Raw genomic sequence first — 27911 nt, 5'->3', positions numbered from 1 at the left:
GTGAATTGGATGGATGACCAACACTTTGACTTTTCCTTCGTGATAAAAGCAGAAGAGGCCCACTTTGGGGTCCAGTGCTTACAGGAGGCAGAAAGAACATCCTCTCATAATAGCGGGCCCAGACCACCACCCTGTCCCTCCATTAAGAAACAGCAAACCACAGCCACGTTTTAATCATTTAATTAACACCTTTGAATGAAACACACACACACAGCTCTTTCATGTGTCTCACTCAGGCTTCAGGGCAGAGGGAATGGATTGTTTGTATAGACATATCAAAGACTCAAAAATTTAAAGAAATATATATATATACTTCTCTCTCTCTAACATTTTTATGGAAATTAAAAATCAGAGGCTTTTGGTCTCTCCATTTGCACTAGGTCAAGCTCATTTACCCCAGAGGACAAAGAAGGGTTGCCTCTTCTAGATCCTCCCTTCTCCTTTGTACTCTGTCCCACCCAGTGGGGAAACAAGCTCAGAAGATTCTAACAGGATAAGGAGCTCAAGTAACGTTGGGGGGGGAGGGAGGGGGCGGGGAAGAGACACAGAAGTTGGGCTCCCTCCCATCTCCATCTCCAACAGCTCCAAGGCTGCTGCCAGGGCCAGGTTTCTTTCGTGGAGGCTTTGGCCTGGTCTTGGTTCCCAGGGGGCTGGTCAGGAGCTCTGAGCAGAGCAGTGCATACTGACTCTCCTCTTTCCCCGGCTCACTGGACAGGTGCGACATGTACCCAGCAGCCGCTCTCCATTACCCAAAGGGCAAGGGAAACCTTGGTTTACAGAACGCTGGTTTACAGCCACAGGGAGAAGACCACAGTGAGGGAGGGCCCCAGGAACCTGGGCTCTCATACCACATCCCCTGTGTTCCCACCTCTGGTTCTGGGAGGGGTTCAGCCTCTCCACAGAAGCAGCTAAAAGTGAGGTTCCTCAAGCCCAAGTCACTGTTGAGGAAAGAGGATCAGGCCAGAAGGGATGGCCCTGGTGGCAGTCACACTACTGTGAAGGGAGGCACCAGGGCCAGTGGGGAAGCCAGCTTACCTAGATAGGAGGCACAGGCTGAAAATAGGTCATTAAAATTCCTAGAGGAGACCTCAGTAGCAGAAGCTGATGGCCAGGGGGCAATCACCCAGCCTGCTCCCTAGGAGCACTGAACCCCCTTCACTGACTAGGGAAGAGTCTGGAATAGAATGCACCTTTGGCTTCCTTCCCATCCTTGTCACTCAGCGTCAGCTCCCCCCAGTGAAACCACCTGTGCTGAAAGGCAGCTGCAGAAAGAACATGCACCGAGTAAAGAGAAAGGTCAGAGAATGTAATCTGTAGGGCCAGGTCTGGGCCCACTGCCCAAATAAGCGCTCCCCTGGCCAGACCCTCCACCCGCCTCCCTCAGGGCTTCCTGCACAGCTGAAAGGGACACAGCTTTGCCACAGCCCATGGGCTCCTGCCTCTGAAGTGTTGCGCCTGCCTGCCCACCCCAACCTGATCAAGTGAAACAAGGGGGCAGATGCTTGGCATTACCAAGTGCCCGCTGAGAGGCCTCCCTGTTCTGTCCTCCCACTCTCTGAGGACAGAGCCTGTGGACCTCCTCTCTTCTTCTCCTTCCCACCCCCTCCCTCATTTGGGCCCAGGCAGTCCCCACTTCTTGTTCCCTGCATGGAGCACCTGGCAGAACTGGAAGGCAGGTGGTTGGTGGTCAGTTGAGGCACAGGAGGGCTAACCCCTGCTGCCCCTTTTGTGCTTTGGAATTCCACAGCCCCGCTCCTACCTCCAGCCTGGAGAAACCTGTGGGAATACAATGACTCGCCCACCTCCAAGAACTAGGAAATGAGCAAACTGGATCGGAGGGAGCAGACTGGTCCCAGCTATGGGCTGGCTACCAGGGACTGATGCTGCCGCCATGTAAACAGGCCCTTAGAATGAGGCTTCATGGGCCCTGGAGGATGGACATGCAGCCACTTGTCAAAAGTGCTTTGATTCTGGACTACAGTATGTGCATGATTTGGACATGGGGGGGGGGGGGAGGAAAAATTCATGTGAGGTGCTCTCCTCCCAACCGTGTGGCCTCAGGGCCAGCAGGGGGCGCAGCCACCCACTCCCACCAGCTACCTCCTTCAAGATGAGGCTAAGGCCAAGACAAGCAGCAGCTGCCAGAGGGGAATCCATCCAGGGAGGAAAAGGCATGAGCTGGATGACTTGGAGGGCAGGATCAACACCAGGCTTGCATAAATATCGAAGGCTGTGAACGTTAAGGCTGCAGGCATCCTCTCTACTAGGTTAAGTGTCTGCCGTATCGTCTCATCCTTGGAGCTGCTCAGGTCCCTGAGATTGTATTCCTGGGATGGGTCAGCAGTGCCAGTGAGGTGCCTGGCGGTCAGACCAGCTCGTTCTGTGGGTCTGCGGCAGGGGAAAAGAAGGGACATTCAGCAAGGGGCCTCTCGGCTTAGTTCTGGCTACTAAGAGCCCAAGGCACATCCTCACCTCCTCAACTGACCGGACGCCAGCAGCACCAGCTAGATGTTTTACAAACAATACCTCTGACATGCTAATGTAGGCATCATTGCCCTGCACTTTATGGTGAGGAACTTAAGGCCAGGATGGGTAGATAAAATGGCAAAGTTGGAGTTCAAACTCAGTAGGTCTGACTTCAAAGCCCAACATACCATGCTCCTTCACTAGCTTATCAACGGTGATCGCTCACCCTTCCCAGGCAGCCCGAGACCAGGGAAATCTTAAAGATCCAGTAACAAATTCCCAGTAGTGGGACTTCAGACACCTGCTTCCCAACACCAGTGATGGGGACCCACCCCCACCCCCATCCACCGTACCTGAGCCAGGTGGGCCCAGCTTCTGCTCCTCCAGGCCCACCAGCTGCATGACACTTCCATTCTCTGCCAGCTCCCCCTTAGTCCTGTCTTCAGCATGGAGCCCGTTGGCGGGAGGAGCAGTAAGGGACTCAGCCCGAGGAAAGCTGGGCGAGGTGGATGGCGGGACTCCCACAGAGGGCTTGCGAGCCACGGGTGGGGGAGCTTTAGGTGGCTTCTTTGGGGCTTGGGGTGGCCACTGCTCTGAGATGTTCCGAAGTTCGGCCACCAGATTCCGCTGGAGGTCAGCCTGGGCCTCAGGGGACACTGGCCTCTCCAGCTGCAGCTTCTTGGTGCCCCTGGAGAATATGAAGCTGGCCATAGAGGCAGGGGACTGGGGAGACCGTGGCTCCACCTCAGGCGGTCCATTGGGCTGGGCACTCGCAGGGTCCTTGCTGGCAGCCAGACCGGAGGCCTTGAGTTGGACAGCAGCATGGAGCCCTGAGGAGGGGCCAGGCGCTGGGCTGGCCCGCCCTGACAGGGCCCTTCGTAGCGGCTTCTGGGGGGCTGACGGCCCAGAGGCCGGGGTTGCAGCAGCCGCAGGAGCGCCCACAGAGCGCAGCCGAACCATCTGCAGGAGTGAGGGCGTGACCAGGGGTGCGCCAGCATCCTCCCTGGGAACCCCGCTGCCTTTGCTGCAGCCCACCGGTTCCTTCCGTGGGAGCTTGGCCAAAAGCCCCGAGACAGAACCAGCTGGAGGTGGGGCTGGTGGAGCCGGAGGAGGGTCTGGGGAACCGTGAAGCTGGCTCTGGGAAGAGACAGCAACTGAGAAGGATGAAGCAGCCAGGGATCTAACAGGCTCTGGGGGGCCTGAAGGGCCTGCAGGCTCAGGGCCAGCCACAGAGAAAAAGGCCTCCTCAGGTGGGGGGAAGTCAGCCATGGAAAGGTCCTGCACCTCCGGTGCAGGAGGCGGGGGTGGGGGCCAGTTGGGGTCTTGGAGGGGCTCCTCAGCAGTCTCTGGGGCAGACGGGGCCTCAACGACCTCAGGCTTCTTAGTGGGTGGGGGGGGAGGATGATAAGATGGAGGTGGGGACGGTGGGGGTGACTGGTCTTTGGGGTCACTGGGTGACTCCTGTGGCGGGGTCAGGGAGGTCTGCGGAGTTGGTGGGGACTCGGGACTCACATCAGCAGTAGAGACCGGCCCGGGGACCACAGCAGGAGTGGCAGGAGCGGGGGCAGCTTGTTTAGGACTCTTGGACTTGGAAGGGGGTGGGGAGAAAGGGGCGGGCACCTTGGGGTGAGGAGGTATGGCAAACCTATCACCCAGGGCAGTCGACATCTGTGTACCAGACCGGTCTGAGGGGGCTGGGTCAGAGGATGAGGAACATAGAGATGTGAGGGAAGAAGAGACAGAGGCCCCAGGGGAACGAAGGGAAGTGACACGGTCTGGTTTAGGGGGTTGGGCCTTGCCTGGGGAAGCAGGGGCCCCTGTTAGACCCTTAGGAGGGAGGGTAGGAGTACCACTTTGGCTCGAGTACCCACTGGAGGGTGAGAGCGTCCGTTCTGGGGAGCGTGGGGGACGCCGGGAGCCACCTGGAGACAAGCCAGGCACCCAGGTGCCTGCTGAGTTGGAGGGACACGGAGCTGCCCCCGTCCCTTCTGCCCCACCAGTGGTGGGTGGCCGAGGCAGCTGTTGCTGCTGCTTCCGCTCAGGCCTGGGCGGCAACCCCAAGGGCCCATCGGGTGCTGCTGAGCCCCGCTGATGGAGTGAGTAGGTCCGGCGGGGAGGTGGGGGGGGCCTCTTCAGCTTACGGAGGGACACGCTCCGGCCGGACAGCTGCCCACTGCTCCGAACGCTGACAGTGTCGGAGGCATCGGCGGTGCTGCCCCCGCTGGGAGAGCCCCTCCCACTGCCCACCTGGGGAGGGGGGGCCGCGCTACTGCTAGCCAGAGAGCCCTCGGGCTGACCCTCAGAGCCACCCTTAGAGGAGAGGGTAGAGCCATCAGACACAATGGTCTCGGAGGACTGAGAGTGGCTCCAGGTGTCACTGGAGGAGGAAGGATGGCGGCTGCGGGGCCGCGGGCTGGAGGCCGAGGAGAAGCGGCCCAGCGAGCGGACAGAGGCCGGGCTGGCCGACAGCAGGCTGCAGCGGCTCAGTGTGCGCAGGCTGCAGCGGCCCAGGGCCACCACGTCCACCGTGGGCGGCAAGACAGCATGCGGAATCAGTTTTGACAAGTAGGTGGCCTGGGGCGAGATGGACATGGCTGGGCTCAGGGGTTCTGGAGGCCCTGCCCCTCCTGTCAGTCCGGGTACCGCTAAGGACATGGGCCGGGTCACTGGCGGGGGCCGGGCTCCTGTGGACCGCCCAACGAGGGTGTCATCCCGGTAGACGCGGTCGATGTGGCGCTGCAGCATGGCCTCGGCCTCGGCACCGGCCTGGGCCCGTGCCTCCAGCGCCTGCAGGGACACCCGGGCCCCTGTCCCTGAAGCCGGGCCCGCTGGACGGCCATCCACCGTGGGGATGCGGACGGCATCCCGAGGACCAGGAGGCCGAGGGGTACCTGGTGCCTCACGCTCGTTCCGCAGACCTGCGAAGGACAGGGAGGACCGGGGGGTCAGCGGAGGGTTCAGCCAGAGCTCCCGACTCACCACCACTGCCCTCCTCCCCGCCAGGCTCACCGAGTTCCTTCTGCACGTGCTGCGGCAGTCCCAGCACCGTGCTCCGCCTCTCGCGCCTTCGCCGCCCCGACTTCCCGGACGATTTGGAAAATGAGTCATGGGGTCGGAAGGTGGACCCTGGGGGCCAGTCCAGGGGAGAGAAACCGTTAGAGCAGGTGTCAGGACACATTTTGCAGAGCACTACTTCTGTGGAATCACTAATCAGTGCTCTGCAAAAAAAGATTTCCATAATCAAGGAGGCGTGGGCCAAGCTAGGTTAAACAAAGCTAAACACTTCTTTTCTAGAAGGCTGATAATTTCCGGTGATAATTTCCACTTAGTGAACAATTATTATGTGTTAGCATGCTGAACACTTGGCACTCGTTCCAATAATGTAAGTACTCTTAACCTCATTTCTATAGAACATCAAACCAAAGATCAGAGTAGTTAAGGGTTGGCCCAAGGTCACACAGCTGGGAAGCAGCAACACCAGGCTCAAACCCAGGTTTCCTGACTCCTAACTGTCCTGCTTTGCAGTTAATGTGCATGGTGAGTCTCCAAGAAAAACGCAGGATACTGTGTTTCCTGGATTCACTGACTCACAGAGCCTTGGGAAATGCCAGATGAAGAAGAAATGGGGCAAGGAGCAGGTGCTGGGACCGAGGTAGCGCCCACTGCCCCCTCCCCCGCCAGGAATCCTGGCTGGTGAGCAGACACCTTTGCGCTGGATCATCTCTGAGCGGATGGAGAGAGCGTCCTCTGCTGTGGAGCTCTCAGCCGTGTAGGATGTGGTCTGGCTGCAGAAAGAGATGCTGTCTTCATCTGGCCCCATCCGGGAGGACTGTTGAGGGAAGAAGGAGATCAGGCCCCGGCCTCAGACATCCCAGAGGCCTACGTGGGCCTCTGCTGTTGCCTCTTCAGGGCTTCCCTTTGGAACTTTTGACTTGGATTCTCCCCAGCTTCACCTAGCACTGAGCGGGTTATCAGCTGGACTAGCCCTGAGGGGTCATCTAGTCCAGCCCTTCGTGATACAAAAAGGAAACTGAGATCCAAAAGGGTTCAAAGACCATACTTGCCAGAGATTCAGCAGGAAGGGAAAAGCAGAGTCAGGACTGAGCTGGGGGCAGAGCTCACCTGGATGCTCTGGGTGTCTCCATGGTCCCAACCACCTTTATTCAGTTTCTGTTTTTCTGGAAGACACCAGAAAAGTGTGTCGGGCTAGGTCCCTGACCTTGGAGAGCTAAGAGGGATACTGGAGGGGAAGTGAAGGCTACCTTGGTGCTGGAGGGAACGGAGCCCCTCCTGGGCCTGCGTGTGCAGCTCTTCGAGGTGAGGCGGTCGCCCACTGGGGAAGAAGACATTGTCCTGGTGCTCATCCACTACAGACCCTGGCCCCTGGCCGGACCCCACACTTAGACGTTTGTCACTCTCAGCCTTGGCAGAGCCTAGCGGAACGGAGGAGGAAGAGAAGTGAGGCCTGGGGATGCACAGGCTCCACCACAACACACCCCCAGTCCCAAGACTGCACACGGTCCCTGCACACACATGCAAGGCCTGCTTCCCCCAATCTGTAGACACAACCCACAGTTCTGAGTTATACACGCGATACACACAGCCCCCATGCACATACGCAAACTGTACCCAAGAGTACACATCTGAGCACCCACACCACACAAAGTTCCCCATACCCAGGGCACACAAGCCCACCATATATGCACACAACACCCACAGGCTTCAGGACATACACAAACAGCATCCCAGTATAAACACATCTGGGAACCAACATCGAACACAGGGGCCCCCAGAGAACACAGCCAGCCCCTAGGTCTATACACAACAGCTACAGTTACCATTCTGTACATATACAAACAATACCCAAGTACATACACGACTGTGTATCCACATGTCACACAGGGCCCGATGTAAGGCACCCTGTATACACATAGCCCGTAGCAAATACATTGTCTTGTCTCCACACCCCGAGCTTTACTTTACAGAAAAAAAAACCACCCCTTTCAAACACCCCCTTGGCCCAGGCCCAGGCCCAGGAAGACACTGTGGGACACTAGGAAAGGGTGTGGGCTTTCAGAGGTCACAACCAGAATTCCCAGGAAGTCCTGGTAGGAGGGACAAATAAGGGACATGGCCTCTTATGTCCCCTACTCACCCATGTGGCTATCCCTTAGAGGAAAGAAGGGGAGGGGAGAAGGCCCTCCTCCGGGCCCCTCTAGCCCCAGACAAGGCAGCTCCAGCCTCTCTTGGGAGAACAGTCCCAGGCATCCCCCTCTCCTGGAGGCCCCAACCCCTGGTGCAAAGGAGCCAGGGATCCATTACAAAGGATCCTGTTACAGGCCCCGCCCATGGGGAAGCTGGTCATCTAATCCTGGGAATAGGGGGCTGTGTCAGCACTTTGCAGCCCCAGCCCCCCTTTTAAATGGAACCCACAACATAAGCAAAAGCGCTGGGAGGGTCATGTGACCTTGGCAGCACCTTGTAGAGAGGGGCAGGAACAAAACAAGCCCTTTAAAGGGCCACGCCCCAGGATGAGGGTCTTCAGCTCAGACACCTGCCCATTTCTTCTTCCCTGGCCCACTCTTCAACAGCCAGCTCCTGCCCAGGGAACCTGCAGGAACCCTACAAGGTCAGAGCTCCTAAGTCTCCCAACAATCCCAATGAGTCTCACCTAATCCCTGCATTTTACAAGTTGGGGAAACAAGATCGATGGAAAGGCCTTGCCTACGGTCATCCAGCAAATCAGAGCCAAGACTAAACTCCAGGTTCCCAGAGGGGACACCTGGACCACACTCCAACCAAGGACATTTGCTTGCCCGCCTCCCCCCTCCCCCCACCACCCCCGGCGAAAGTCCGATAAACCATGGCCCCCATGTCTTAATCCAGGCCTGAAAGCCCAGTTCCTAGAGAAGCAGTAAGCAGGCATAGACCCCGCCCTCCAAAACTTCTCTAGGGGCCCCACCTTGGCCTCTAAACAGCGTTTCAATGATCACGCCCCAAATTCCAGGGGCACTACTTTTCTCTCTTCTCTGCTCCCCACATCCCATCCTTCCACACATGCTGATTGACCTGGAAGAGGGTGCCCTGCCTCTCAGAACTGAAGTACTGGGATGTACCCAGTACAGTGTGGGTACCCCTGAAGGGAGGCAGTCTCACCCAAGAGCTGCAGGCTTCAAGGTCAGAGACATCTGGATCCATCCTCCCAAACCCAAGCAGGGCCCAGACAAAGGCAGCGGAAAAGCCGCTGGACAAAGGCACAGGGGAGGACAGGGTAGTCTGGCCTCATTACTGCCCCCCATCCCCCACCCATTAGCCTTCCCCGGCTTTGATCCCCTTTTTACAGAAGGCTCTGGCAAATAGAGGTGTCGGGGTCCTTCTTTTCCCCCTCCCCAGCCACACCCACTCACCCTTCTTCTTAAAGAGCCCGAGGAGCACCGGAAGGCGGCGGCCCAGGAACACCACCATGACTGCGGGCGCCACTCGGGCCGTCCCCTATTCCGACCTCTCCGGAGCGCCGGGCGCCGCCTTCACCGTAACCCAGCACCGAGTGGTGCGAGTCGCCCGCCCAGCTGCAGAGCCAGCGCCAGGCAGGGGAGGGGGAGGGGCTGCTCTCCAGGTCCTCCTCCCACCTGCGCCACTGGTCCCGCCCACCCACCGACCCCGCCCCTCAAGTGGAGTGCAGTAGCAAGAACCATCCCAGATTCTCACGGGGAAACTGAGGCCCCGAGTCTGCAGATGCTCGGCTCTGGTGGAGAGTATGACTAGCAGGGCTGAAGACACTCAGTCCCAGGAGCAGACCATTAACCCGTCCCCAAGTCCTTTACTAAACCATCAGGGGCCAGAGCTATGGCAGGGGTCCCAGCTGCCAGATGGTGGGTGGAAGAGCCACTAAAATACACTTGGCATGATCCCCAAGTCCTCCTGGCTGGTGAGGGTAATTCCCTGGGGAAGGAACTCAGAGGTGGAGCAGCCAGGCAGCCCAGAACTGCCTGTGATGGCAAGTTCACTGGCGAAAGCCGCTGGGACACAGCCCAGGACACAGTACTAGGAAGCCAGGGAGATGCCCAGAGCAGAAACACAGTGGCCGGTGGGAACGACTCCTCCTGTGTATGTTCGGGACTTTCTTCCCACTTTGGTCAGGTGGAAGCAGCCCAGAGAAGCACTATGAACTATCCAAGGTCACACAGCAGAGGTAGGCTTCATCGTCCCCCCTCCTGCTCTTCCAGCCCAGGATCCTTCCCACTGCCCTCACTCTGTGACTTGGTGACTCTGATGAATCACCAGGTAGGGAGAACAGAACTAGCCAAGAAACCAGCTCACAGCTGAGGGCAGTAAAAGTGGAAGGTGGGAGGAGGGAACTGGAGGGAAGTCGGGCTCAAGTTCAAATCCAGCTCCATCACACACAAGTCATGACCTCAAATGGAAACAAGGCCAATAAGTCCTCTTTATAAGACAGTTGTACCCATTCATTCAATCAGCAGTATTTATCGAGCTAGTATTGAGAGCTATAGCAAATGGAGAACTTTGTCTTGGTCACCAGTACATCCCTAGCATCTAAATCAGTGCCTGTCACATACTGTGAGTTCAATAAACATTTGATGAATACATGAATGAGGTAGACTAACAATATAATTTTAGATTAGTGAAGACTGGGAAGCTATGATAGAGAAGGGGGTGCCTATAAGAGGCATCAAGGAAAGTCTCTCTAAGGAAAGGACATTGGAACCAAGACTTGAAGGAGGAGGAGCCCGCCAGGGCAAGTGCTGGGCACAGAGCCCTAGGGACAGAAGAGCAAGTGTCAGCCTTGAGGCAGGAGTTGGGGGGGGGGGGGGGTGTCTCCCAGAATAGAAAGGAGGCCAGTGGGGCTGAAATACGGTGAGCAAGGGAGAGAATGACAGGAGCCAGGTCAAGGTGGGGCCCGGTAGGCCATGGCAGAGTCTGGCTTTTATTCAAAGAGCCCCAGGAGGTCAACAATGAAGGTTAAACTGGGTAGGAACAGTGTTAAGAGATCCCCTGGGCAACTCCAAAAAGAGTAGCTGAGAAGGTGGAAGAGAAAGTCTGTGAAGTGCTGTCCCCCAAACTTAACCTCAGGACACTCCTCTCTCACCACACCTTTCTCTCTGAGCCCCTAAGGATCTAAGAATTCACAGTGGCTCTCATGCTGCAAGACCCCTCTGCAGCCCCTTTCCCATTCGCTGCCCCACCTCTCAGACCACTCAGAGGATGAGCCCTTGCTCTCTAGAAAACAAACTTTTATGCAGCTGGATAGTATGTAAATCCACAAATCACTTCAATCTAAACAACAATCCTAAGAAGTGGGCACTTTTTTTTTGAGAGACAGAAAAAATGCTGTCATAGTTGGGAAGGGGCAGAGGGAGTGGGACAGAGAATCTTGGGCAGGCTCTGAGCCCAGTGTGGAGCCCGATGCGGGGCTTGACCTCAGGACCTCACGACCTCGAGATCATGACCTGAGCGGAAATCAAGAGTTGGACACTTAACCGACTGTGCCACCCAGGCATCCTGGAAATAGGCCCTTTTGTCCCCATTTTACAGATGACGAAATGGAGGCTAGAAGGGGCAAGCTGGGAAAGGGCAAGGTGGTATTTGCACTCAGGACAACTGGAATCCAAAAGTTATGCTCTGTCTGCCATGCCAGCTACAAACCCTATCTCCCCTCTGAACAAGGGCTGAGGGACCCTCTCATCCCCAGAAATGCAAAGTTTCTTGGCCACAGCCTCTCCTCTTCCCTCTCTGAGGCCAGACTCACCTGCCCCCTTATTAGTCCCGCTCAGACTGAAAAGAGCAATAGGCCTCATACTTGTAGGGTGATTAATGCCAGGTGCTGGGGGAAGGCAGTCTCTGCCCTCCTGGATCTTACAATAGCCCTTGGAGGCAGGTTCTCGAGGATTCTCTCCCATTGTTGATCATGGACCTGTGAGGCTCCGAGAGCTAGGTGACTTCCCAAGCCCTGGCTGGCTCCAAAACTGAAGGCTTTACCCACACAGGACACAGTCATCCTCAGCTACCCGCTAACCAAGGAAACTCAGGGCTGAGCTCCACTCAGGGCATGGGGGAACATCAGCTCAAGGTCTCAGGCCCAAGCTGGCAGTCAGGGCCACAGCTGCAAAGTCCCAGAGGATCCAAGGCTCTCACACTTGATAACATCTGGTTGCTCCAGCAACACCCCTCCCCCCACACCCACAGCTTGGCCAGAGCCTGAGGCCTCTCTGAGCCTCGCAAGGCAAGGCAAGGCTCGGGTCCACACACCTGTGACTTGCTTAGGGTGGAGCTCAGCAACCAGAGTCTCCAGTGGAGGGCAGGGACCTCACAAAGAAACTGGGGCCCAGAGAGTGGAAGGACCTTGCCCAAGGCTGTATTTAGAGTCTTCTGCCCTGGCACAGTCCAGAGGTGCAGCCTGGGGCTGAAGCTCCTGGCTCAGCCTGCAGCCTCCACCTCCCCTCCTCCCCCACCTGCCGGAGGAAGGAAGCTTCCTGGATCAGAGAAGACACCTTGCTCTCGGCCACACCCCCTAACATGAAGGGCACACCAGGAAGCACACATGCAAGTTTGTGAGCTCAGATATAGTCCAACCAGCAGAAGTATGTGCGTCTGCACCTCCAAAATGTCCCACTGGGCCCCCCCACACACAGGTGGGTGCTCGCAGGACCACGTCCACAAAGCACACCCAGGCCACCCTAGTCCGTGTCCTCACACAGGAGCAGGACCGCAGACTCACGCAGGGCCCAGCCAGGTGGCTGTGTGTACACAAAGGCAGGTGCATGTACCCACCACTGTGGGGCTTTCCTGAGCTTGGGGACAGGGAAGAAAGGGGGAGGGAGCCCCCAACCCCCAAGGCCAAGGGCACATTTGTGCGCATGCGTACACACTGTCTTGGCAACATCCTCCATGGGGTGAGGCCTCAACCTGCCCCATTCCAGAGCAAGGGGCGGGGGTGGTGGCGCGCCCACAGCCAGGCAGGCCTGACTCAGGGGAGAGGAATGACGGGGGGAGGGAACAGCTGCCCAGGTGGCCTTACTCAGGAGCTGGAGCCCTCCAGGCCTGGGCCTGACCCCGCTCCCCCACCACATTTGACCACTGGCCAGGCCCGGGAGCCAGGATTCAGGGTGTTCAGAGGTCCTAAGCCCCTCTGTACTGGTGAACAACCCAGGGCCTTCCAATAGGAGCAGAACCCAGAACGTATGGAGATTTTATTCTCCAAGACAAAGGGAAATGAGTATAACAAAAACCTTCACGTGGAAGTTTCTCTTTCTCTTCAGTCTCACAGAACACCCAACAAAAAACCTGAAAGGTATGTCTGACTTCCCTTTTCACAAAGAGCACAAGGAGGCTCCAGGGAAAGTGACTTGCTCAAGGTCACTCAACCAGGAAGTGGCTGAGCCCACAATGGAACTTGGGTCTCACTCCAAACACTGCAATGGTCCTAAGTCCGAGGAAGTTAAGGGATCAGGGGGGCTGCATGCAGCCTCAGTCCCTGCCCAAAGAGGGGGAGCTCTGCACCCCACTTCTGCAGAAGGGAAATCCCCCTCCTACCTCCCCTCAGTGGGAAGCCCCGCCCTAGAGCAGAGCTGCAGAGCTGACAGGCCGGTTTTAAGGTAAATATGGGGGGGCAGGGAGTGCCCCAACAAGGAGAGGAGGATCCCATGCCTCAGGCGGCTGCAGGAACCAGCAGTAGTGCAGGGAGGAATTAGCTACAATAATATTAATAAATGTCATAATGAGTTTCCGGGTCAGTATCTGCTCCTGACAATGACATAATAATCTCTCTGGGCCAGGGTGCGAGTCTCAATTTCCAAAAACCCTTTCCTTTGTTCCTTCAAGGCACAATTATCCCTACCTTATATATGGCGGAGAGGCAGCCACGATGAAGTCAAGAGGGGAAAAGCCTGGGAATCAGGAAGCCTGGATTAGAGGCCTTGGACAAATGAATCAGCCTCTCTGGGCCTCAATCTCATCTGTAAAGGACCAACACCTACCTGATGGAGTAGCTGGGAAAGCCAAAGCCACACAACCAAGTGTAAGCACAAAGTGTGGTCCTCAAGGGAGCTTCTGCCTCTCCAGGGTGTAGGGGTGGGTAAAGGTCTCTCTCAGGCCCCTCTGCCTTTCTACTGGTAACAGGATAATAAACTCACATGTATTGATAGTACCAACTGATTGAGACACACATGATCTCACTAAATCCCCCTTGCCATACAGAGGCACTCCCTCAGGGTCAGTGACTTACCTAAGGTCACACAGCTAGTAACTGGCAGACTCAGGGTGTGTGAACCCAGCTCTGACTGGCTGCAAAATCCTGTTCTTCCCATGCCACCAGAGGCCTCCACTCCCACCTACTTCCGGAGCTCTCTTCAAATCCCAAGTGGCCTTAAGGACCATTATTAAGATAAAGCCTGATAAGGGACACTTTAACAAGAGTTCCCTATCAGCTCCTCAGTGACTTAGTCCTAATCCTTCTGTTTGGGAGGGAAGGGAATTCCAAGCCCAGACCAGAGACCCCAGGGCCCTGGGAGTCAAGAGCCTCAAGGTTTGAGTTCTCACTGCCCCTCAATTGCAGCATGATGCTGAGCCAGTACGTGCCCTTTTCCGAGCCTCAGTTTCTTCATCTATGAGATGGGAGGGTCGGAGAAATGATCTCTAAAGGTCCCTTAGCATGTGGGCTCTGCCCCTAGGAGGGTAGTGTCCCCCACTTTGGGTCAGGGCCTGGGGCAGCAGCGGGGGGGGGAGGGGGGGTGATCCCTGCGACCAGAGAGGGCTGGGCCAGCCCCTTGTCTGCAAGCCCAAGGCTTCCACAACCAAGTCCAGACACACTGTTGGTCACAATCTCTCCCAGGAAGGGGGAGGAGATGTAGGGAGAAGCTGGGGGGTAGGTGAGTAAGAGGAACAGGACTTTTCCCAGCTGTGGGACCTACCAAAGACCCCTGGTGCTCCAAGTACAGAGGCAGGGGGAGGGATGAAAAGAATTCCAGGTGGTCTGACTCCACCAATGACTTAGTCTATTCCCTCAATCTCCCAATCAGCAAGATGGAAACGATAAATCCCATGGGGGCAGGGGAAGGGGGTGGCTGTGTATAAACCTGACAGTACAATGTCTGGGAAAAAGAGGAGGATCAGGGGCAACTGGGTGGATCAGTCAGTTAAGCATCCGACTTTGGCTTAGGTCATGATCTCCCGGTTCTTGGGTTCAAGCCTGGCATCGGGCTCTGTGCTAACAGCTCAGAGTCTCCCTCTTCAGAGTCTCCCTCTCTCTGCCCCTTGCCCCCACTCATGTTCAGTCTCTCTCTCTCTCAAAAATAAATAAATGTTAAAAAATTAAAAAAAAAAAAGAGGAGGGTGGTATGGTGGGAGATGCTCCCAGACTCCCAATTCACATCTTTCACCAATCCCCCAAACTTCCCAAGACCAGACGCCAGTGGGCCTGGGGAGGGACGGGGGTGTGGTTGGATTCCTGAGATCCAAGGCCAAACAATCCCAGCAGGTTAGTATCTTTCCAGCAGTGAGAAGGCCTCTCCCTGTCCACCCTTACCATTCCCTTTCATCTAAGGGCATTGATCCAATGGACCAGCCATTCCTTGAATCTCAGTTCTCCTTCCATTTCTCACCTGCTCCCTCTCTGAGCCCTTGGGGGGCTTCGGTGCTCTGTCCTCAACCCCTGCCCCTCTCCCACAGTGCTTCCTCCACTTGTGCTCCCCAAACCCCCAGGGCCTCGGGCTTTCTTTGCCCAGAGGACCTGCAGGCCCCTCAATCATAAGAAGGAACCCATCTATTCCTAAACTGATTAAGGGCACAGCCTTTAAAATTTGATAGGCTTGAGTTTGAATCTCAAAGCTACCTCCTTGCTGAGTGGCCCTGGGGAAGCGACTTCACTTCTCTAAGCTCCAGCTTCCTCATCTGTAAAATGGGAAGGATAATGGCTTCCAGCTTATTTCTATACCTGTTGGGGGACAAATGAATTAACTGACGAAAGGGTTTAGCACAGAACCTCATTTTTATCTCTGAGTTATTATCTCTGTCACCAACCCCCCCAGCAAAGCAGTCTGGAGCATTAAGCCTCCACAGCCCTCTCTGGCCCATACGCCCAACATCTGATTAATCCCAGGTCCTATCACTTCTGCCGCCTCCTCCTCGGTGTGTCTGCAACTGCCACTCCTCTCCACTCCCACAGCCCCCACCCTGTCCCTAGCCCTCACCTCACCACCTCTCCCCTGGATTACTGCAACAGCCTCCAGACTGCTCTCTTGAGCTTCCACTCACTGCTCCACCCCCAACCTGTCCTGCCTGCACCTGACCTGTTCTGGCGCCATCTTCCCAACACAACACTTTCATAGGCTCCTCCCTTGCTCAAACACCTTCACTGGCTCCCTATGGTCTACAGACTCCTGCCCTCTCTGCTTGCCTTGCATCCTTTCCCTCATCCTCTCACAAACTAATCAAATGGATAAGTACTCAAACCCCAGTCCCATACCTGGGCAGAGGCCCAGGCTGAGAAAGCCTTAACAATCCTCAGCACAAGTAAAACCAAAGGGATTTAAGTTTGCATTCACAATGGAATTTCTCTTCCCAGGCACAAGGAAGAAGCCTCAACCAGTTTTCTCTCCAGCCTCCATGCTCAGGTTCAACTCTTGCCTTTGTTCATGGCCATTTCCCAGAGCTGAAGACCATCCCTGGTCATCTCTCTCTCATTTAATCAACAATCAGGACTCCCTCCAACCCTGTAGTTTCTTCGAAGGCCAAATTAAGACCATCTCTCCAGTTTTCTAAAACTAGCCCCAACCCAAAAGCCTTCTGGATATTCCTCAGCCCCCACACTTACTTCTCTGTTGTCTTGACATTGCTTTCTGGTTTCTTAGGACCACCTTAAAGCCTGGTTGGTGCCTGAGTTGCAGCAGGAACTGTAAGAGCACAGGAACTAGTGGGCAAGAGACTGTAAACCTAGTCCTCTCATCTCTCTCTCTCTCCTACCACAAATGGTCACAAGTCAGCACCCACAGTTGGTTCTCAGGAAACCATCAGATTAGAGTGGCCACGGGAAAGCAGGGGAAGAGCCCCAGCCCCACCCCTTGGTGCAGAATCTAAGAGAGACAGGTGGTCAGATGGATTTCAGGATTGCTGGGACAGGGAGACTACTGGAGGGTCCTGGAGTCTCTCATCAATCCACTTTCTGAGGCATCCTCAGAGTCTACCAGAACATAATTAACCCTTTTCCTACTGTTATTTTGATCATCACTGTTATTCTTCAAACCGCTACTAGCACATGACCTTAGACAAGCCCACCTTCTCTATCCATAAAATGGCTAGACAGAACCGTAAGGGTCCCAGAAGTCGCCTAAGCTATGCCCCCCTAATTTCACAGACAGGCCCTTCCGTGGGAGCCAGGAGGTCCAGAGGAGTGAAAGCAATCTGCTCAAGGTCACCAGAGCCCATACCAGAGTCACACTGAAAATCCAGACCCCCCAATTCCCAGCACAGGTTCTATCTGTCACCCCCTGCCCCCGTGTGGAGGGATGAGATCATCAGGCTCATTTCAGAACCTCTAGGAATGTGGGCCACCCTGGGAAGACATGGGTGGATTCTCCCAGCACAGCCAAAGGAACCCCACCCCACCTTCTCCAAGATTCTTCCACTCCCAAAGGCCGGAAGGAATACCTGCCTCTGTTGGAGATCCCCTTATCTTCCTCAGGGGGAAAAGCAGATCTAACCCCCAGCCCCTACCCCATCTCTGGATTCACCAGGTAAGGGAACTGGCCACCCTCAACAGCCCCTCCTCCAGCAACCCTTGGGACTCTGGGGGATACCCTGAACTGTCGCACCTGCTGGGGGAAACCAGGAATCCTATCTCCCAACCCTAGAGTTGGAAGCCTTCTCCATTCTCCCCCTCCACCCACCCCCCACTTGGAGGCTGGAATGTGACCCGCGGAGGGATCCCGCAGCACGCCGGGAAGGGCTGCGTTCCAGCTCGGTGGCTGCACTGAAAGGGGGGACATGCGGCAGCGACCACGGGAACCGCGGGTAGGGGGAAGGGGGACGACAGGCAGCGGCGACGCAGGTGGGGGTGGGGAGAGAGCCCAAAGAACCAGTCCAACTCCCAATCATGCCAAATGGAGGCGGCCCATAGTCTCCAGCCCCCTGGTTTCCTGCTTCTCTCCTGCACCTTTGTCTCCCGTCCCTCCTGCAAACTTTCGGCCCGTTGGGGGCTAACAAGTGTGAGTGTGAGTGTGTGTGTGTGTGTGTAAAAGTGCCTTAGGGTCGGTCTTTGAGCCTGAGTGTGGGAGTCTGGTTGGTTGTGCAGTTCTGAACCCGTGGGTACATCTATGTGCCTAAGACGCTGGGCAACTGTACCTACATGACTGATGTGTGTGTGCGAGTGTGCGAATTTGCGCGTGTGGTATAATTCCTGTGGCTGTGTAAACCGTATACCTAGGTGTATGTACCTGTCTCAGGGTCTGTGCGTTCTACAACGACGCTGTGGGTGTAAACGTGTATGCGATTTTGCGTCTGCATGTCCGTACATTTGAGTGGGTGTTGTGTGTGACTGTGTAAATTGTGAACATGGACGTGCCCGCCCGTGGGTATTCGCATGTACGCGTGTCTCTTTGCGCATGTGAGGGGTGGGGTCTGTGCGGGGGATTCCCGGCCCCCCACACTCACACCCACCAAGCCCCGGGAGGGGGCAGCAGCGGTGGCGGCGGCTGCGGCAGGGAGACCCTCCTCCCCGCCTGCCCCGCCCCCACCCCCGGCCCCTACCTGCCGGCCGCTTCGCCGACCGCCCGAACCGCCAGAAGCTGCGGGCCCGGGGGCCGCTGGGGGCCTTCCTCTTGTGGTGTGAGTTGCCCATGGCGGGCGCGGGAGCCGGCGCGGAAACCCTAGCGCAGCCCAACCAGCCCGGCCGCCGGGCCCGCAGCCCCGGGAGGGAAGCAGAGAGACGCGCGGGCGGCCACCGCAGGCGCCCCCAGCCCCAGCTCAGCCACGCCTCCAGGCTTTGCGGCCAATGGCCGGGCCGGGGGCGGGGACGGTGGAGGGGCGGGGCCTGGCGCGCGTCCCGTAGGCTCCACCCCTCCCGGGACCTGGGAGACCAGCTGAGCCACCCCACCCAGAGCGCTCGGGAAAGGCCGGCGTGTCCAGGTGGGGCAGGCGGGTCGCCAGCTCTCTCAGCCCAGCGGCCGCCTCTCTGAGGACTGCAGTGGCGCCCAGAGAACGAGGGCCAGGTCTCCAGACAAGGGGGGTCCGGAGCCCCGCTGCTGCTGGGGCCCACCAGCCACCACCCCGTGAGTGTCACGTGTCTGTGTGTGTATCTCCTGTCTCTGTGCCTGTGTGTACACATGTATCGATCTGACTGTATTTCTGTCTTAATAGTGTTTCAATAACAGCATCCTTTTATATAGCGCTATGTGCTAGGCACTCTGATAAACTGCTTTCATGCCACAAAACAATTTTATAAGGTAGGTAGTTTTATCATCCCCGTTTTACAGATGGGGAAATAGGGGTTCCATGAAGTCAGCTGACTAGCCCAAAGTCGAACATCAGTAAGCTACAGAGCTAGGGCTCAAACCCAGACTGACTCCAATACCCACTGATCCATGCTACTACCCCTACTGTTTATCTGTGCCTCTGCATAACCTTGAAGGAGGGCATGTAATTGGGCATTGGTAACTGTATGCTTGAATGTGGCTGTGTAGTTGTGTACCTGTGTACATACCTGTGACCCTGAACGTGTGGGTTCCTCTGTGTAATCATCCGTGTGCATCTATCCATATCACTGAGTCTGTTTTCAAACATCTGGATATGCGCTTTTGTGTATCCACCTACGTAACTGTGGCAGGCTCTGTCACATTGTGTCTGTGTGTGTAAGTAATGGAGTGTATAGGTAAACATGTGAGGCCACTCATGTGTGTGTGCCCCCCACTCATCTCCTCTTATACAAGTCTTCATCTTTCAAACCTAGGCCTCGCTTCACCTCTCCTAAAAACCTTCCAGGCCGCCAGGCTATCCTCACCTCTGTGTCCTCATAAACGCCCTTGTGCTCAGGGCTCAGCAGCCTAGGCAGTGACTCTCCTTTACCATTGCTCTGCCCTGTCTCTCCTACTAGGGGCAGCATGGTGTAGCAGAGAGACTGCTGGGCTAGAAGTCCAGAGCCTTCAGTTCTAATCCCCATATTGCTCATCCTTTCTGCCACCTGGGTAAGCCCGTCCACTGCACCAAGCTGCCTCTTATGCCCAGTGGCTCCAGGGCACCCTGTCCCTCCCTGCAAAATTGGGGAGTCAAGCCCCACCCTCCTTCAGGTCCATGCCTTGCTAAGAGTTTGCGATTAACAACAGTGCAATCCCCGAGGGGTTATATTTTATTGATCCACTCATCACGCACACACTATATACCAAGATGTGTGCACCAGGTTCCCGCTTTGCAGAGAAGAGGGTCCTGGCGTCAAAGCTGGGAGACCTCGGAGTATCTGCTAGCCCAATTCCCCTAATTTACAGATGGGGCCCATAAAGGAGAAGGGTGGTATGAAGGAGCAAAGAGAACACTCAAGGGTAACGTCCAGATCTCTTGACATAAGCTGGGCGAGGGTGTATGCAAAGAACTTCAAAGGACGTCTGGAGTGTAGCAGGTGCCTTGGCCTTTGCAGGAGGCTTTGCAGTAACTGCCCTGCCCCCAGGTCAACTCATCTCCCACCACACCCCTCATCAGAGCTCCAGGTGCACAAAACTGCTTGCCACACACACACCCATACACACCTCCAAGCCTTCCCACACGCTTCTTCCTCTTCCACCTTTGCCTGGAAGATTCCTCATTTTCCTCAAGATCCCGCTGGACAGTCTCTTCCTCCAGGAAGTCTTCCTTGCAGCCCTCCTCCCCCAGCTCAGCCCTCCCTCTGTGCTCCCACAGGCACTAGTGCTGCACTCTGATAGAACTGATCACACCTCACGGCCCCCCAGCACCCTCTGCAACACCATTCCAACACTCGTCTCGAGACAACAGCTTGGTGTGGTATCTCCCTTTCCAACCAGAAAACAAGTTCCTCGGGGACACTGATCGCCTCCCTCCTCTCAGTAACCCCAAACGCAGCACAGTGTCGGGCACGCAGCACGTCTGCTGTGTGGTGTTGAACAGGACCTGGTGGAGGCAGAGACGGTGGGGCTGGCCCGCTGACGTGGAGGAAGGTGGTGATGATGTCACTTAAGTACTGGGAAAGGTGAAGAGGCACCGGCAGGAGAGTCCCAGTCTTATGTTCTTTCACTACAGAGGCTGGGCTTGCTCCAGGATCCTGGAGAAATAGTACTGCCCACAGCCAAGAGCATGAGAGAGCCTGGGGTAGGACTGTGGGAAGACGTAGCTGGTATGGAAGACCAGAACTCCGAGAAACCACAACACTGGGCTGAGCGCCTGGTGACTCTCTTGAACCATGGTGAAGACCTCGCCTAGCTAGAGGCTTGGAGGAGAGGGGTGTCCTAAGCAGACAGGGGGCCCTGTTTGGAGCAGACCCCAGCAGCAGCCTTCTGGGAATTATGCACTGTGCCAGAAAATTTGGGGGTTAAACCCTTTGCAAGCTGAGCTGTGTCTGTCTCCCCTCCATGCCAATCACAGGGCTGGGCACCTTGTGAGTAGGGCTGACAGCCCTTGATGAACCAGCCCCTGGGGGCAGTAAACAAAAAGCACAGAGACAGTGGAGTATACTAATGGGAGAGACCCAACAGCGATTTCACCCCTCCGGCCCATAGTAGCTGCTTCCAACCTGCTTCCAACTTACTTCCTCCCCCAAGTCAGCCAAGGGCCTAGAGGTGGCCGTGGGGTATGCTGGGGTACGCTGGTATGTTGACAGAAGGTGGAGGTGTGGATACCTGCTCTCCCTGCCCCACCACCGTCATGGTGGCCCAAACAATATACAATGCCTCCTCTCATTAGTTTTCATGGGCATGTGACAGGCCAGGAGCAGCTGAGGGAGCTTTGAGGTTTGGGGAGAAGGGGATTTCCAGGGGACAGCTGGGTAAGGGGAGGCTCTCCCTCTGTCCTTTTCTGACAAGAGTGTAGATTTTTCTGGCCACCGGGCTTAGCCACCCCAGTTCAGCAAACTTTGCTGCCAGCCCTGCTTCAGGGGCAGGAGACGGACAGAATAGTGGGGGGAGGGCCCATCCTAGCCCGAAGGGGATTTCCAGAACACTGGGATGTGTGCCATGGGTGGGGATTTGAGGCCTCCATCAGGAGGGAGAGGGAGAGGCAGCTGGAATGAGCCCCTGAAGGTGTTGGAGGTAAGGGAGGGGGTGGAGCCCTTCTTGGACTCAGCTTCCTGCTCATCTCATCCCACTCCTGGTAGAGGCACCTCTCTGGGGCCGGATTTTCCATTTGAAGTCTGAACAAAGGAGTAGGGAAGCTAAGGTCAGCCTGGCAGGTGAGGGTTCCTGCTCCACCTTTAATGCTGGCTGGCTGTGTGACCTTGAGCAAGACACTTAGTCCTCTGGGCCTCAGCTGCCCATCTGTATGTGCCATTGTGGCAGCCTGCGGCATCTCAGGCCATCAACTCTGAGCATCTAGGATCCACAGATGCCCATGCTCTGGGGCCCATATCAGATCACCTAGCTATTACCCAAAGCCACTTTGCACCAGGCCCTGTGCTGGGCAGTGCAGAGGGAAAGGACCATCAACCCAGTCCTGCCCTCAGGGTGTTAAAACTATGAGGTATGGTGATTCCTGCAACCCACAGAACGCAGACAGGCAGCTGACCCCAGCTCCTTGCAGGTGCCTTGCCTGATTCCAGCACTGCAAATCCCTCAACTCCAGCTTCCTTTCATCCTTCAATTTTTGTTTACATGTCACCTCCTCTGGGAAGCCGTCCCTGATATCCCCCTGGGATCACTGTGCTTCCCTCCTTTGTCACACTTCTTGACCCTTCATTACCTGTTCCGTGTCTGGTTCCTCCCTCAGATTGTGAGGTTCATGAGGACTGGGACCTTGTCTCTCATTCATCCCCAGAACAATGCCTGGCACACAGTATAGGTACTTATTACCCAATATTAAATACTTAATCAATATTTTGAAATACAATAGTGAGGCACCCTCTCCCATCTGGGCCCAAGGCAGATAATGCCCATCCCTTCACAGGGGCCTGGAGGAGGTGGTCCCAGATTCCTCTAAGGAAGTCACTCCCCCATTGGCCGTATCCCACAGCAAAGAGAAACCTACCCCTAACAAATTGGTCCAGGCCCCAGGCTAAGGACACTGAGATGTCCTACCCAAAAAGGTGGCCAGAAAAACATATACTGTCCAATTCCAAATCCCTTAAGCACCCTGTCCTAGTCTGGAGGCAGTAAGTTCCCTGGGGGCCATCACAGAGATGAGAACACTGGTGCCAGGCCTTGAGAGATGAGCAGGAGTTCAGTGGATAGAGAAGTGAAGATATGCACACCCTAAGTAGGGGAGACGGCACATGCAACGGCACAGAATGTGGAAATACATAGAGTGTTTACTGAAAAGCAAACAGACACTCTCCTGTCCTTAGATAGGCAAAGTGTCCATTACCCAAAGTGCCTTAGGGTCCTGACTTTGTTTTGGAGCTCCTCAGGCCCCTTCCTCAGCAGAGAGAGATGGCGTTATTCACACTATTCTCCTGGCCCTCCTTACTATAATATCTAGGCCACTCGGTCCCAATGTCTTGTACATGACCGGCCAAAAGGCAGCCTCTCCTTTCCTGAGCATAGCTCCCACTCTCATGGCCCCAGCCCATCCTTAAACCAGAATTCTAGAGCCAGAGAGGCTGTCAGAGGCCATGAAACCCCATCTTTGTCAAGACGGGGCACGTGTGGCCCACCGTGGGGTGCCACAGAACGTGTACAGAGCACAACTCAAACTCAGGAGTCTCTCCACAACCCCACACCAAGGGCAGTTCTCCCTGAGTGAGTGGCCAGAGTTCTTCAGGTGAAGTCTGCTGGACTCGGCAAGGTGGCTCCTGAATTCTTTGAGTACTGAAGTCCTCTAACTCTGATCCCAAGAATGATCCCACTCCCCACCCGGCCACTGTCCACTGCCCGCGAGTAACCTTCTTCGGGAGGGCTACATCCTCCTATGTACTCCTCTCCAGAGTCAGAAACACACCCAGCCTCATACTGTTTTGTTTGGAGACTGTGGCCTCTGGAGGCCGACTGAGTGCTTCTGTCATTCCATGCAGGTGGGGACCTAGCCTGTCTTATCCCAGGTATCCACGTTACCCTGAACAGTGCCTGACACTACATAGTAAAGGATAGGTCTTTTTCAAATGAATGAAGCCGAGTGACCTATTTTCTCCCCTATAAATGGTAATAACTGCCCACCTCTCAGGCTGTTGTGAGGACAAAGGATAACACTCATAAAGATGCCCAGCCGGGGTCTGCCAGAGAGCAGCCTTCTTGTTACTTCTTCAAGTTCGCCAGCACCCTGCTCTTCTGCACTGCTCACCTCCTGCAGAGAGCCTCCCCTGATTATCTATTTGGGCTCCAGTCCTGGCATCTGTCCCAGAAACACTTCCTCCCCACATACTTGTCTGGAGTCCAGGTGATATTTCTGGAAAATATGGCTTCTTATTTGTTTACTTTTTCTTATGCCTGAGTCCTCTTGTTGGGCAGAGGTGAGATTCTTTCTGTGGCTCCTGCCTCAATCATCATCACCACTACCACCATGGGCATCTGAGGCGTAACCAAGAGTGGATTTCCAAACATGGACCAGCTAATGTCCAAGTCCTCAGCATCACAACCGCAGAAACTTGCTACCCTCTAGACCTTTCTCCACAGCTTCACAAAGCACTTGCATGGCTGTTATCTAATTGGGTCCCTGAAACACCCCTGTAAAGCCAGGATTTATTATCCCTGTTTTACAGATAAGGAAACTGAGGCTTAGAGGGGCTTAATAATCTGCGGGTGTCACATAGCCTGGCAGGGGCAGCAGAGTTGTCCTGTCAGCCCTGAGCCTATTCCCTCCAGACTGGGTCCTTAGAGCTCAAGTGATTAATAAGCGACCCTTTGCATTTTTGTGGTAACTTCACTTTCGCAAAATTTTCACGTCCCCTCTTTTGTTTGAGAATCGTACAGAGACAGAAATCTTGGAGTCACAAACCCACCAAGGCAACGTCCAACCAGAGGGTCACCCCTGTGAGAAGGTCCCCTGTCTTCCCTGAGCCAGTAATGGAATCAGTGGGACCACAGAGAAGTTGCTGCCCAACATCACAGGGCTTGCGAGCCACTGAGCCAGGATCTGGACTCTTATTTGCCTGACTCTCACACTCCTCCCACTCTGTCAACTTCCCTTATTTCTCTCTGGACCTTTTCCCTTCTGTAGAATGGGTTGGATGAAAAGATCTTTAAGCCTTACCCCCGGTCTATGTCCCACCTGTATGTCTTATTTATGAAAACGGTACCGGTTGGAGAGGCAGATGGTTGGAGTTCAAATCCGAGTTTGGGCAAATTCAGCACTCACTGTCACTGAGCCTCAAATATTTTTTCATCTGCAAATGGGCTCAAATGAGATAATGGATAAAGGGCTCCTGGCACATTCAGAATAATCAATAATTGTCAGATTTCCTCTCTTTTCTTTCTAAGTCTGTGCAGGGCAGTCCTGGAAGACAAGTGCTCAAAATTCTACTCTAAGCTCAGTTTCCCTATCTTAACTGTAGTGGAGTCAGATTAGGGGAGCCATGACCTGCATCTCTGGGTCTCTGGTTCAGAGACTGGGATGGGGGAGCTTCCCAGCAAAAGCTCCTAACCTCTCAAGAATTTTCTGTATATTCCTCCTTCCCATTTTCCCCAGTCTCCATTCTGAACATTTTCCCCAGAAATAGTTAAGCCTTCTTTGGGCTTCCCCTTCCTGATCAGCAGTGCCAGTGGAGATTAGAGAGATTGGATTCATTTCTCTTAATAAACAGAAAAGAAGTTGGGCCAGGCAGGTGACAAGGAAACAATTGGAATAATAGGAGGTTGGAGCAAAATGGAGCAGGACTTCCTCCAGTCATACCCAGGGCCACCCCCAGACTTGGGGAAACAACAGCCAGGGGCAGGGAGGTGTTTCCCATGCACGTGGGCTCAAATCAGGCCGACTGCTGCCCAGAAAGCCCAGTGCTACTGGATACCAAACACAACGCAGGGGGAGGCCTAGCCACTGAAGCAATGACAGATACCCCAGGAGGTTGGAGCAGGGACTTATAGGATCAGCTTTCCCAGCCCCTGCCTCCAGGCTGGTCTCTGGGGAAAAGGGTCCACTTCCCTGGGGTACACCACTAGCTTTCTATCTCCAATCCTCACAGTCTGACCACAATCCATCCTGCTGCAATTCTGACCCAAGCCCTCTTGAGAGGGGGATGACTTCAGACCAAATCCCAGCGGGACAGCCTTAGGACAGACTCGGGCCTCCAGTTGGGAGTACAGAGCCCTTGGAAACACCCTTCACCCAAACCCTCCCTCAGGGCTTGGCCCAGCCATCCCTGCCCCAGCACCCTGACTTCTATTTGTGCCTGGGCCAAAGGGGAGCAGGGCCCTCATCCAAAAGGAAGATCAGGCCGGATGCAATCACACAAGAGGCTTTTCACCCTCTTCCTGACTGACCCCTCAAATGTTCCTTCTAATTCTCCTGCAGAGGAGGTGGTTAAAGGACACTGGGAGGGTAAACACAGATGGGATGGGCCCGCACACACCGCCATTTCCTCACCTCTGGCACTGCAGCAGGAGCCACAGGGAAGGTAGACTTCGGAGCAAGGCAAGCCCCAAGGGAGCCCCACCCTCTTGCAGAGACTCATGCCCTACCCCTCAAACGGGAGACAGAAACAGAGGGGGGGAAATGAGAAAAGAACCAAGCAAGTGCCCGAAAGAAAAGTGACCCCAGCAGGGATGAGCCAAGTCAGCCATCCGCGCCCCCCCCCCACCTCCCCTCAGGCTGCCCATCCATCAGGCCAGAGAGCCCACAGACAGGGAATTGGCTGTTGTGTTTAAGTACCCGTCACAGCCCAGATACAGCTTCTCCGTTAATTTGGGCCTCAGTTTCCCCCATCTGTAAGCACGCTTCCAACACTGGCATGTTTCTACCAGGCCTGGGGGAAGGAGTGATGGGGAGGGGCGCCATGGTTCGTTCTCATCCGTGAGCTCACCACCCCAGGAGGTGGATGTTTGCGGTTTGGCCCAGGGGAGTGGTGAGGGGAGCCAGGTGGGAAAAGCTAACACAGTTAAGAACCTAAAGCATGCTATGCCCCACGTTGGGTCCTTTGTGGGGCTGAAACACCTTTTGAGTGCAGTTGACCTTCCAGACCTGGAGGAACCCCCACCAGAGACGCAAGGCCACTTGCCTCTCCCATGGGCCCCAGGCCAGAGCCAAGTCTCTGACCCCCTGACTCAGCAGAGGGCAGAACCTGGGTGAGCCTGGGGGAGGGGGACTGCCTCACCGTCCCAAGAGCCACATTGCCAGCACTTCCTGCTTAAACCAGGAGATTCCTGCCCCAGCCGGGGGTCCCTTCTCTCCAGAACGGGGCCGGGCTGACTCTGGGAGATGCTGGCGGGGTGGGGCGCGCAGAATGGGGGTGCTCGGGCTGAGCCCCGGGCTCTTCGCTCCCCCCCCGCCCCAGTGCCTAGAGGCTCACCCCTCCAACGCGCCGCGGACCCCTGGCGGAGCCACCCTGGCCGCACCCTCGGCGCCGCCCCGCGCGCAGCCCAGGTGCCCGGCCGCCTTACCTCGGCCTTTACCCTTGGCCCTCCTGGCCTTGTCGTCAGCCTTCTTGGCCCGGGGGGCGGCCGGTTCGGCGCCCTCGGCCCCCGCCGCCTTCTTCTTGCGCCGCTTGCCCCGCAGCCAGCTGAAGGCGCGCCGGAGGCCGGACGCGCCGGAGCGGGACTTCTTCCTGCGCGGGGGGCCGCCCGGACCCCCCGGCTCGTCGGCCGCAGGTGCGGCGGGGGGCGCGCGGGCCGCCATGGCGCGGCGGGCGGACCGGGAGGCGGGGGTCAGGCCCCCTGCGGCGGGGCACCCATGCGCGGGGCGGGCGCGCGGGCAGGCGGCCGCCGCGGGGAGACGCGCGGGAGAAAAGTTTGGGCGGCGGAAGCGGAGCCCGCGGGGAGCGGCCGGGCGCCGGGAGCGGCGCGGGAGGGGCGGGCCGGGCGGCGAGCAGGCGGGGCGCGGAGGCCGGCCGGGAGCAGAGGAGGGAGCGGCCGCGGGGCGGGGGCGGCGCCGCCTGCCGCCCTCCCCGCCGCCTCCGGCCCGCGGCCCCGCTCTGGGCTCTTGGGGGGGGGGGCCCGAGGAGGACGAGGTCGGGCTTCGAGCGAGCAGCTCCCGTGTCCTCGGGGTCGCGCGACGGCCTGGGACCCAGAGGGCGGGGTCGCGGGGCGGGAGGGGCGGTACTGAGGTTCGGTGCCGGCGGGGGCACGAAAGGGAGTCCGCCTCGTCGGAGGAGGTACGACGAGGAGGGGGCGGAGAAATGCTCGGGTTGGACCCCGGGA

At 56.3% G+C, this 27911-nt stretch overlaps 1 protein-coding gene across 3 annotated transcripts; it reads right to left on the bottom strand.

Moving 5' to 3' along the window:
• Positions 1 to 164: 164 nt before the first annotated feature.
• On the bottom strand, positions 165 to 27668 carry NHSL3 (NHS like 3). 3 transcript variants are annotated; one of them, XM_086716343.1, is made up of 7 exons: positions 27156 to 27668; positions 6729 to 6899; positions 6589 to 6644; positions 6172 to 6295; positions 5476 to 5592; positions 2820 to 5384; positions 165 to 2388 (listed from the first exon to the last, which is right to left on the bottom strand). In XM_086716343.1, exons 1-7 carry the CDS (start codon positions 27388 to 27390, stop codon positions 2366 to 2368), a joined length of 3291 nt encoding a protein of 1096 aa, XP_086572469.1. In that variant the 5' UTR covers positions 27391 to 27668; the 3' UTR covers positions 165 to 2365. The 3 variants fall into 3 exon arrangements, with proteins under 3 accessions (XP_086572469.1, XP_086572468.1, XP_025781890.1); XM_086716342.1 differs by lacking the exon at positions 27156 to 27668 and adding an exon at positions 18226 to 27083; XM_025926105.2 differs by lacking the exon at positions 27156 to 27668 and adding an exon at positions 8874 to 9084.
• Between the last annotated feature and the right edge of the window lie 243 nt (positions 27669 to 27911).

This window comes from Puma concolor, chromosome C1, assembly GCF_028749965.1.
Source record: "Puma concolor isolate L17-30 chromosome C1, mPumCon1.1.hap2, whole genome shotgun sequence".
Taxonomy (NCBI): domain Eukaryota; kingdom Metazoa; phylum Chordata; class Mammalia; order Carnivora; family Felidae; genus Puma; species Puma concolor.
This window is presented reverse-complemented; position numbering and strand designations above follow the sequence as displayed.

What these genes read in the sequence shown, in the direction of transcription:
- NHSL3 (XM_086716342.1), bottom strand. Translation starts at nt 18,802, where the DNA reads ATGTGTACACACAGGCACAGAGACAGGAGATACACACACAGACACGTG. An exon ending in GTCGGCGAAGCGGCCGGCAG is followed by an intron (nt 6,900 to 18,225) that starts GTAGGGGCCGGG and finishes CCGTTCCGCTAG; the next exon opens with GCTCTGCCAAGGCTGAGAGT. An exon ending in GAGACACCCAGAGCATCCAG is followed by an intron (nt 6,296 to 6,588) that starts GTGAGCTCTGCC and finishes TTCCCTCAACAG; the next exon opens with TCCTCCCGGATGGGGCCAGA.